This window comes from Muntiacus reevesi, chromosome 16 (genome assembly GCF_963930625.1).
Source record: "Muntiacus reevesi chromosome 16, mMunRee1.1, whole genome shotgun sequence".
Classification (NCBI taxonomy): Eukaryota; Metazoa; Chordata; class Mammalia; order Artiodactyla; family Cervidae; genus Muntiacus; species Muntiacus reevesi.
Genome location: NC_089264.1, coordinates 55,222,372 through 55,234,633, shown reverse-complemented (window position 1 = coordinate 55,234,633; position 12,262 = coordinate 55,222,372). Strand labels below are relative to the sequence as shown.

The following is a 12,262-nucleotide window of genomic DNA, read 5'->3' as shown; positions in this document are numbered from 1 at the left end:
AGTAACATCATTACTAAGGACTAACTTGATTTTTGCAAGATAACTCAAGATCTCTTCTCCAGCTAACAACTCTCAAAAGGACTACATCAATATTTTGAATAGCCATTCATGAAAGGATTCAGATGAGGCCTGGCATACAGGAGGCACTATAAAAAATTAAGTAAGTCTAGAAATGGCTCATATGAACTATAAAACAAAAAATAAAATTATATCATTTCAGATTCGGTAGAATGTGCTAATGATATTTTAGGGCCTTTAAAAATTCAAATGAAAACAGAAAAATAGTCTAGGACGCTGAATTTTTCTGAAAAACTTTAACTTGTTGTTCATTACAGAATTATAGAATCACTACATTCAAAAGAGACATCACCACCACTTCCAACATTCATTCAATCCTGATTTATTCAAGAGTAGAAAGAGATTAGGAAAAAAGGCTTTGGAGTCAAAGGCTATTAGGGACTCAAACCCCAGCTGTGCTGAGATGTCTTAAACAGTTCCTTAACTTTCCTGAGCTTAAGTTTCTTCATCTATGAAACAGTGATAACCGTACTTACCTCGTAAGATATGTTTTAAGGACTGAATGAGCAAAGACACATAAACCTCTAATAAGTAAAAGCTCAATAAATGCTACGACTACAATATTACAGGACTTCTATCAAATATGTGAATGCCTACTACATGCAAGAATCTTGGCTATGCCATACAAACTCGAATATATAATACTATTCACTACTGAAGATCTGCCTAATGAGTCGATAAAAAGCTTACAAAGCTGCTTTCTGTATCTTACCACCCCAATTCCATGGTCTAAAGTATAGACTGAATTTGTGAACAGAGTTCAGGAAAACTGCCTCCTTTCTTTTCTATGTGCTTGAAATGACCACTTAAAAGCTTTCCTGAATAAAGAAAATTAAATATTTGGAATACAGCCTGTATAAAGACATATGAGTGAATCACATGCTAAATGACAAACAGGGAAGAGGAACTTTGCTTTAAAAAATAAATGTAAGTCAGAAATTTAAGACAAAGTTTGTTACAGATACCATATGAAGGGTAACCGAGAGTTCATGTAAGTTAAAAGGTTTAACATGCTAGATGTAAATTTAATTTTACACTGTTAAATTCTAACATAATATAACCTGTAGCTTAGTTCTACTAAATCTGTTTTGGGAAAAGAAAAAAGTTAGCTAAAATTCAGTAAGAAAAATCAGTCTATTAGGTAAGTATCTGAATTTATTCTTTAAAAACTGCTGTATATATCCTTAAGCCAAATGAAGTTATCTTCCATGTAGTTTATAAATGCTTAAGATTATTCTGATTTAGTGTTTCAGATAAGTTCTAATACGCACAATATTTTGATACAGAAAAAAGTACTTGCCTTCATATGGTGTGTCTGGAGGTCCTGCTATTTCTCCTCTTAATTCTGTAAAATTCTCATCTACAAGATCTACTTTAATTTGATTTTTGCTCGTCTTAAAAATAAACAGAAAATAAATGTTAGTTATATCACCAAGGAAAAAACCTATTTTTATTAAAGTATTACCTATAAAAATTTTTGAAACCCGTTCTTTCATAAGCTTATCTACTCTAGTAAAAATAATATTGTCATCCTCAAGAACGTAATGAGCCAATTTGAATACTTAAAAACACTAACAAAATTTAACTGCAACGTTTTTAACGACATTACACCACTCTGAATAATAGTACAATGCTCTGTTGACTTTATTATAGGAATGTTTAGAGAAAACTAGCTAACACCTATTTTATACCTGCCAAATTCACGTGTATTAGATCCAAAGTGATAATTCTACTCATCTACAGATGAACACTGCCATTTGATACCCTGGCTACATGGGTTCGAGACAAAAAGAAAATTCAGGGTCATTATAACTCACTTAGGCTATACACTCTCATTTAAATTTCTAGGTGTGTAGGTTAACTGAAAATATTACACCATCAAGCAGGATGATGAAAGCCCTAAGCATCTAGTTAATATCCCTTTCCACACAATTTGCTGAAGCCTAAATGTCTCACTAGAATCTTCCAATGCCTTCCTCAATCTGTTTTTCTGCTTAGTTTACTTCAGTGGCAATTACTTTTCAAAACAGATTTTTATATTTATCTACATCTACCATATTTTGTACGTCTCTCAAAGCCCTGTCATATCAATCTGACCACTTCGATCTCTCAGCGATCTTTAACAACCCTTTCTCATAGTAAACAACGCTTGTGACAGAGAACCCTCCAGTGGGGCTCACGTCACTGGTCACATGCACTTGCTGGCAAACGGGCTCTCTACTTAGGTTTTGTAACCTTCACTAGTATCTTACTGGTCTATTCACCTAACACAACAATCCTCCCCTTTTCTCAATTTTTAAAACCACAATTCCTCAAAATACAGCTTTTGTTTTCATTTTTTTGGTTAGGATTTTTATATTTATCTACATTTAGTTATTTTGTGGGGCGTCCCATATGGTAAAGAATCCACCTGCCAAGCAGGAGACTCAAGTTCAATCCCTGGGTCGGGAAGAGCCCCTGGAGAAGGAAACAGCAACCCACTCCAGTATTCTTGTCTGGGAAATCTCATGGACAGAGAAGCCTGACAGGCTACAATCCCTGGGATCACAAAGAGTCAGCTACAATTTAGTGACTAAACAACAACTTACTTTGTACTTTACACTTTATACCTAACTGACACATGTACTCTTACAAAAGAGAGCCCCATAAGATTTCAAAAGAAAAAAAATTTTTTGAACATACCTCTTAATCTTGCTTACTGGATGGAAAAATTTAAGAATTACTATTTTAAGGTCCTTAACTGCCCCCATCCCAAAAGAAGATACCATCATTTTTCACTTCTTCTAAACAATTTAGTTATTGAATGTTAAGTACAGAAAAAAACATAACTTTAAAATCCAAATTTTAAAGATTTTAATGTGACTTTTATCTTATTTTTAATAAGAATATAGGGTTAAAAATCTTACTTTATGCATTTAAAAAAAAAAGAAAAAAAAATCTTACTTTATGCATTTTAACTAGAATTAGCTTCACAACCATTTCTGCATTTGAGATGAAAGTATTTCATATTTTTCTGAAGATAATTTTACCCCCCAATTAGATTTAATTATAAATACGCATAATAGGTATGCCCTAAAAAAGTCATTTATTATCATCATTGATATCTGCAGAAAAGGATGAAATGTACAACTTTAGCAATGGTAAAATACTTTGTTGAGTAAGCACAGGAATGAAGAATGTTAAAATGAAAATCAGAGGTATTAGATGTTCACTGACCAATTTAAGAAGCCAAAAGTGTAACTTATATACATCTATTTTTCTGCCCTAAGACTTCTAAGGAAAACAAGAGTAGATGGATCTTGCAAATCATGAATGCTTTCAAAGCTCTCTATAGCACCCCACACTATCTGCTTCCTCCAAAGAAGTAAATAACCTTAAAACCGCAGGATACTAAAGGACACTCTTACACTAAAGTTTGGGGGGAAAAGGAAGCAGGAACAAATTAGAAAAGTTGCCCTGCAGATTGCCCCAACTGTCTGATCAGTAAAATGCTAAAGAATTATTGTCATACCTCTGTTCTTATTTCTGTCCTCATTTCCCCCCAAATTATAACTCAAAGAAAAATAGGTCTTTTTTTTTTTCACTCCAGGGAAAGAAAACTTTGTGTATAAAAATTTACTACAAAAGCTCAAGAAAACACGCCACCATGATGAATCCCATTGTAAAGAAGGACTCTGTGTTCTAGAGTCAGTTTTTATGGAAAGTTAAAGATGAAGATTTTTCACAGCTTAATTTTTATATCATGCCAATTATTCTTTATTACATTCATACTCTAGTGCAAACATCCAGTATTTCACAATCCAAAACTCCAAGACCACTGCCCACACAAACCAACTTAAAATCCCACTTTAAGACTCAGAACTATAAGGGAGAAAGATAGAAAATAGCAAAAATGACAGACAATATTTTTTAAAATTACAGCTTTTGGATTCAGACAAAAAGTTAATTTCCAGTTCTGCCACTTACTTGTGATGTTAATTCAGGTAAGTCACTTACCATCCAACTCTCAATTTTCTTATAAAATGAGAATATACTTCAGAATTAAATGAAAATTTCCTGGATAGAAGTAGCACACATACCCTACCCCTAAAAATATTAATTACAAAAACCTTTGATTTCAAGCCCTGTTTTATAAAATTTATTTCATAGGCCTGTTTTCAAACTAAGAATGGAAACTGCAATTTCTAAAAAGAACGTGTTTCTAAATTTTAATGACCAAAACAACCAGAGAGGCTGAGGCTTTTGGATAAAACCTTAAAGAATGATGCTACCATTATACATTTTGTTCTGAGGACAGCTGGAAGGTGCTTCACTATACTTTCTTCTTCCAGCTCATCTAAACACAGTGGAACCTCTAGTTGTCTTGACGTTTCTGACGTTTCCTCGTGGCTCCAATACATTTTCAACACACAAAAGGAAAAGAGATGAAAAGAAGCCACAGCTCCTAATAAGCAATTTTTAAATAAACTATTTTATTGATATAACATACTGAAGTTAATCTGGAAGTGGTATATAAACAAACATTACTGCTAATGAGCAACAGGGTAGAATTTAAAGCAATTCTAGTAGATTCTCAAAACCAAGTGTCTTGATGAACTGACATCATCAAAATCACAAAATTCTTTCAAATACTTCCTGGGATCTACTACATATTATATCTTAAATGTCAGTGCAACAACTAAGGAACAAAACCAAGTCCTTGCCCACTTGAAGCTTAGTCTTCTGTGAAAAACTAAAAATTGAAAGATTTTATCACAAAACCACTAAGTATAAAGCTACTTTTGTTTAACCTACTTAAAACTCATTAGCTACCTGACTCTGAGCAAGTTAAATAACCACTCTGAACCTCAGTTTCATCCTCAGTCAACTGCAGATTATAATAGGACCTACCATATACAGTTCATGGGGGAATTTAATGAATACAATAATGCCAGCCAAACAGTAAATGTTTAAATGTATAGCAGTCACTTAACACTACAATATGTTGACTTTTGATGATGATGCGGTAGCAGAAAACTTTGAAACTGTACTTTAAAGGGATAATTTATCACAGGAGCCTCTCTTCTACTTATTCTGGGAAAAGTTTTCTAAAATACAATTTAAATCCAAATTTCAGATAAGCAAATATAATACTAAATGACCCCTGAAGTTACTAATTCTCATATGCTATTTTAAAAAGTTAGTTTGTTCCCTAGACAAATCACAATTACCAAAATTCAGGAACACTGCTTATTACTATCATGTAAATAAACGTAAAATTCAATGCTTCCTTATTTGTTGTAAATGAGGCTTAAAAGATTTAACAGTTGCCATTATTTTCTCATAATTTAATATAAATAACTTATGTTTTCCCTACTATTCCAGGGCTCAAGAAAAAAGATTTCTACCTTTTAAGCAATTAAAAACCTGAAGCTTAGGACATGTCAGATTTCCAAAGCAGGGCTGATATGGAAACTAAGAGACTAGAGAAACTAAGAAACTAAGAAAAATGGGAAACTGAGGCCATGGGGATGCATTAGTGGTACTTAGAAAAAAACAAATTCTAGACCAGGGCTGTCCAACAGAAATATAACATAAACCACAAATGTACTTTACTTTTCTACAGTTTTTCATAAGTGATTATATTTTTTTAAATTGAGGTATATAGTTGGTTTACATTGTTGTGTTAGCTTCTGGTAGACAGCAAAATCATCCAGTTGTACACATATATTCTTTTTCATATTCTGTCCCATTGTGACTTATCACAGGATATTTAACATAGTTATTACCTGTTTTAAATGGTAGGACCTTGTTTTATCATTTTATATGCAGCAGCTTGTATCTACTAATCCCAAACTCCCAATTTATCCACCCCCTTTTGATAACTGTAAGTTTGTACACTATGTCTGTAAGTCTGTTTTTACTTTGTAAATAAGTTCATTTGCTTTTTTCCCTTTGGCCACACCATGCATGTTATGGGATCTTAGTTCCCCAATCAGGGATTCAACTTGGGTCTTCTCAATGAAAGCATAGAGTCCTAACCACTTGACCACTAGGGAATTCAATATTTGTAACTTTTTTGTTTTTTAAGGTCCCACCTGTAACTGGTATCAAATGATATTTCTCTGACTTCATTTAGTATGATAATCTCTAGGTCTATCCATGTTGCTGCAAATGGCATTATATCATTCTTTTAATGGCTAAGTAGTATTCCATCGTGTGTGTATATGTATACATATATGTATCTTGCATCTCTTTTATCCATTCATCTGTTGATGGACATCAAGGCTACTTCCAGGTCTTGCCTATTGTAAATACTGGGTTGGCTAAAAAGTTCCTTCAGTTTTTAAGTAAAAATAAAAGACATTTTTCATCTTCACCAAGAACTTTATTGAACAATGCATTCATCATTTTGTTTCACTACCTTCTGCCATTTTTCAGGCAGTTTCATGACACCATCTTCCCAAAACTTTTTATCTTTTTGAACAAAAACTTCCAGGTGCTGTTTACAGTCTCAGGAAACTATAATATTTATTAAGAGAATTTTGTAAAGACCAAAATAAATGGAAATCTGAAGGTGAAAGGTTTCATGAAAATGGCAGATGAATCAGAATTTTCCAGCCAAACTGTTAACAGTTTTTTCCTGGTCGACAAAGAAACGGACAGTCTTGCGTTAGTCTGATGAAAGATTGTGTGTTTTCTGTTAACTAATTTCAGACACTTCTGTTGAGTGCTGGTTTCAGTTGGTCTCAGTGGGAGAAGTACATGTTGGAATTAATCATTTGGTTTTCCAGAAGGAGTTCATAATAGAAGAACTCCCTTTCCAATCCTACCATCTACATCACCTTCTTTGGATGAAGACTGGCCTTTAAATGTGGTTGTTGGTGGTTCGTTTCACCTGCCCCACAATCTATTTCTGCTTCACATTATTGTACCGTATCCCCTTTTCACCACCCGTCACAATTTGTTTTAAAAACGGAATGTTTTCCTTACAAGTAGAAAACTACATGTGGAAATATGGTCAAGAAATTTTTTTTTTGCTTAACTTATGCTATACCCCAAACCAAAGTGATTAATACCATAACCAAGCTGTTGCAAATGATTTTTAATGCTTGATTTGGGTATTTTGAATATACTGGCTATCTCCAGCCTGGCGTAATGTTGGTTATTCTCAATTAATACCTTGATTTGATTGCTACCAACTTCAACTGCTCTACCTGACCATGGAGCATTGATCAGCAAGAAATCTCCAGCCAGAATCTTTACAAGCCACTTTTAACACATTCAATTAGTCACAGCACCTTCTCCATACACTGAACTAATCTTTTCTTCTTTTAGTTGCATTTTTACCTTTCTTGAATAAAGCACAATATATTGAAAATGTTACTTTTTTCTTCCACCTTCAATATTAAAATAGCTACACAAAAATTCACCAATTTTGATTTTTTTAAAATGCACACTGATATGACAACTGTCACAATATAATCTAAAATGTTTCAAATTAAGTTAAGGACAGAAAACTGTCTTTACAGAAAACTGAATCAAATTTTTGGCCAACCCAACAGTGCTATTAGGAACACTGGGGTGCATGGATCTTTTTGTACGATAGTTCTGTCTGGATACATGCCGAGGAATGGGATTGCTAGATCATATGGCATCTCCATTTTCAATTTTTTAAGGAACCTCCATACTGTCTTCCATTGTGGCTGCATCAATTCACACTCACACTAGTAATATAAAGGAGGCTTCCTTTTTCTCCACACCCTCTCCTACAAATTTAAAATTTGTAGATTTTTAATGATGGCCAGTTCTAACTGGTGTGAAGTTTTACTTCAGAGTAGTTTTGGTTTGTATTTCTCTTAATAATTAACGATGTTGACCACTCCACCTGTGTGTTTTCTTTATAGAAATGGCTACTTTAGGATTTCTACCCATTTTTAAAAATTGGGTTTTTTTGTTTTGTTACTGAGCTCTTTGTATCTTTTGGAAATTAAGCCCTTGTCAGCTCCATCATTTGTAAATATTTTCTCATAGTCCATAGGTGGTTTTTTTGCTTTCTTTACAGTTTTCTTTGCCATGCAAGCTTCTAAATTTGATCGGTTCCCACTTGTTTATTTTTGCTTTTATTTCTTTTGCCTTTGGAAGACTGACCTAAGAAAACACTGATACGACTTACGTCAGAGAATATTTACCTATGTTCTGTTCTAGGAGTTTTATAGTATCGTGTCTTATATTTAAGTTTTTTAAGCTATTTTGAGTTTATTTTTGTGTATGGTGTGAGAGTGTTACATAAACGCATTTTTAAACTTTGTAGTAATCACATTAACAAGAGTAAAAGGAAACAGGAGAAATTAACTTTAATATTTACTTTCAACATATTAAAAATTATTTTCACATGTCAGTAAAATTTCGGAGACATTTCACATTTTATAATACTAAGTCTGCAAGATTCAGTGTCTAATTTACAATTACAAAACATTTCAATTTGGAACAGCCACACTTCAAGTATTCCAAAGCCACATGTGACAGGCAGATTGACAGAAACAGGAAGTAAAACACTGGTTTCTGGGGAAGGATGGGAAAATGAGAAGAATCTATTAATGATTCTTTGGAGGGTGATGATAATGTTCTGGAATTAGATACTGGTAATAGTTGCACAACCCTGTGAATATACTAAAAATCACTGAATTATACAAGAGTAGTTTTTTTTCCCCCCTTTTATTTTGAAGGAAAAATTGCCACATATAGCTAGTGGGTACCGTATTAGACAGAGCAGCTCCACAGAACCAGGAAGGAGTAGCCTCTCCAATTACAACAACAGTGTGCCATTAAAATTTTACTTTCTGGACTGTTGTCATCACACTTGACACAATCTAGATGCAGAATAATTAAGGTTCTGAACCTATTAGTTTCATGAACATTTACTGAGTACACACTATCTGCAAAGCAAATAGGTACTGGAGGTAAAAGCATCAACAGCAGTGTTCTCGAACATAACGCCATAAACAAATTTTCATTCTAAGGTATTATACAACAAATTAATTTTTTTACATAATCACAACAGTAAAAGATGTTTATCAGTTTTCACAATCCACAGTCAAAAAATGAATTACATAATTTTTAAAAGAAGTGTAGGATACTAGGAGGATCATGAAGAAGATTCCCTGAGGAAACCATCATTAAAATTAATTTAGGTAAGGCCAATGACAGCATTTCAGGTGGAAAGTTCATCCTGTAGAAAACAGAGGCAAAGGAGGACTTGGCAAGTTTAGGAACTGAAAAGTCACCAATGTAACGAGAATAAAAGCAGGGGAAAAAAAGAGCAGAAATGAGGAAGGAAAAGTAGGCAACAGCCAGATTATGCAGGGTCATGAAGAACAGTGAGAAAAACAGTTGTGGCATGACAAAAAGGTTTTGGTCTTTTAAAACAACTTATCTGTAGTGAGAGGGAAATGCCTGGAGAGAGATTAAAGTAGATACACAGAAAAAGGTTAGGAATCCAGCAAGAATTATTAGAAAGCTCACTGAGATGAAGAGAAGTAGCTGAATTAAGAGAGGCAGGTAAAATATATAGGACTCAGTTATTACATATTGCAAGTGTATGATCTTAAGGAGGGAAACAAGGATCACTGTTATGGTTTTGATTTTCCATTGGGTGGATGGTAAAACAACTAAGATGAGGAAACATGAAATTGAAGGGTCAGAGAGAAAATTTAAAAGGGAAAGAGAGAAGAGAAAATAAGAGGAGAGAAAATAAAAAATTCCATTTTAGACATGTTGAAAAAAGATGTCTACAAAAATCCAAAATGTCAAGTAGACAGCTGAAAATGCAGAGTGATCTGGGCTGATGATATGGTGAGCAAGAGGAAAATTCAGGATAATCTGTTATCACTGGCACCAAAGAAAGAAAAATGTTTCAAAGAGTAGCTAATGTTGCTGAGAGATTAATAATAATAATAGCTACTATACCTTATAAGTTGTATTCTGATTTATATGCAATAATTCATTTAATCCTCATAATAATTTCATGTGTCTACCAATAACGAAACTAAGACACAAAGAGATCACACAAAGCTAATAATCAGCAAAGCCCTGTTTCAAAAGTGACGTAGGAGACACGGCGTATACTTTCTATTTCATTATCATCAATTACAGGATGCCCCACTGTTTGCCAATTAAAAAATTTACACTATGACACAGTTTTTATCATTTAGAATTTTTACTTTACACAAATTCAAAGAGACTTCAGATTTTACATATATCACCCTTAAGACTACATAAAGAAAAATAAGCAAACATTATTTTCCTCACAGTGAAAGCCCTAAACATGTATACACACAATTCTGAAAACACACACAAGAAACTGGCAATGGAGGGTAGGAATCCCTTAGGGCAGGAAAACAAAGAACTATGAATCTGAGATAAATGAGAGGCTATGGTGCTGTTTGAAAATTATTTTAAAGACACACACACAGAACTTTTGTTACAGAACACTTTTAGAAGCCTGATGGACAGCAGCAGGAAGGTCCTTACACAGTGAAAAGATAAAAGCACCCATTATACCTGGTCATACATGAAAGGAGAGGGAGTGAAGGGCAATGATTAGAATGCTTCCAAACACTGACCATAAAGGTGGAAGTGAGAAAGAAAGCAGTAGTTTGGACAGAGGAAGAGGGCAGAAGCTTGATTTTCTTCACAACACAGCCATTAGGCATTATGTTCAAATGCTCATGGGATAGCTACGGTAGAGGGCTGAGAAATTAAAAATAAGGATGACAGATAATGTAACGAAGAAGGTGGAATTGGCTAGAATGGGTGAAATCCTGAATGAGAATAATAAATACCCAAACTGAAAATCAACTACTCTTAGATCCAGAGACTGGAAGTTAGGGCTCAACCACTAGCTCCAAAACAGAGACAAATGGGCAGAAAAAGAGAATCAAACCAGAATGAAAGATCACAAGCGTCTCTGCTTGAACCGTTACCAAAAAATGAAAACCTAAATTATAGTTGACATTGCTGGAGGCACAGTGGGGATAAGTTTGAGAGTGAAAAACTTCCAGAAGACTCTACCACTTTTTTGAAGTTTTACCTCCAGGATTCCTACAAGGTTTTCTGAGAGAAGATCAGAGAAAACTCCTTTCAAGATTCTGGCAAGGGAAGGGAGAAAGAAGCCATTTTTCTCGCTTAGAAATAAACCCAGAGTATTTGGTTGTTCCTAACGAGGCCTGCCCTCCTCCTCAAGAGAAACTATTTTGCCAGAGCGTAACATCAACTGGGGTTTTAACAGATCCAACCCACCTGAGAGAGGGGCAATATCCTCCAGCCCCCTCTAGCCTGACACCTACAGCTACTGCAAATAGTAAATACAGCCTAATCGCTAGCCAGAAAACATAAAAGCTCCCTCTAAAGGCCTACTTACATAGTTCCTTTTATCAGATACACGTGCCTCACTTTCAAGAAGAAAATTACAAAGCATACTAAAACACAAAAAACACAATTTAAAAAAGCTGAGCAAGCATCAGAATCAGACTCAGATATGGCAGAAGTGTCGGAATTAGACTGGAAATTTAAAACTATGACTAACATGCTAAGTGCTCTAAGAGAAACAGCTGACAACATCCAAAACAGATAGATAATGGAAGGAGACAGATGGAAACTCTAAGGATCAAAAGTAAATAAATCAAAAATATTGTCTAACCAATAAAAATTGCTTTTGATAAACTCTTTAGTACCTAAACATGGAGAAAGAATCAGTGAGCTAGAAAAAATGTCAATAAATGTCCAAAACTGAAATAAGAGTAATGGGAATACCAGGAGGAGAAGAAAAGAAGAAATATTTGAAGCAGTAATAAATGAGAATTCCCCTAAATTAATGATAGATAGCAAATCACAGATTCAGGAAACACAAGAGTTCAAACCAAGCTAAATCTCCCCAAAATCGATACCAAAGTGTATTGTTGTTGTTGTTTAGTCGCTAAGTCGTGTCCAACTCTTTGAGACACCATGGACTGACACCCACCAGGCTCCTCTGTCCATGGGATTTCCAAGGCAAGAATAACATTCAAACTGAAGAAAATCAAAACAAAGAACACCCTGAAAGAAGCAAAAGGGAAAAAGGCACCTTGCCTGCAGAGGACTGCTCTACATTAGACTTCCCTTTAGAATTCATGAAAACTACATGAAAACACTGATATATTTCAAA

General features: G+C 34.3%; 1 protein-coding gene across 2 annotated transcripts in view; it reads right to left on the bottom strand.

Moving 5' to 3' along the window:
- The window catches only part of UBE2K (ubiquitin conjugating enzyme E2 K), a 68,565-nt gene that overhangs the window by 25,787 nt on the left and 30,516 nt on the right, over window positions 1-12,262 (bottom strand). For both annotated transcript variants that reach the window (XM_065907254.1, XM_065907255.1), the window contains exon 2: window positions 1,379-1,472. In XM_065907254.1, the coding sequence (XP_065763326.1) occupies window positions 1,379-1,472 (94 nt within the window). The remainder of the gene's footprint in view (window positions 1-1,378; window positions 1,473-12,262) is intronic.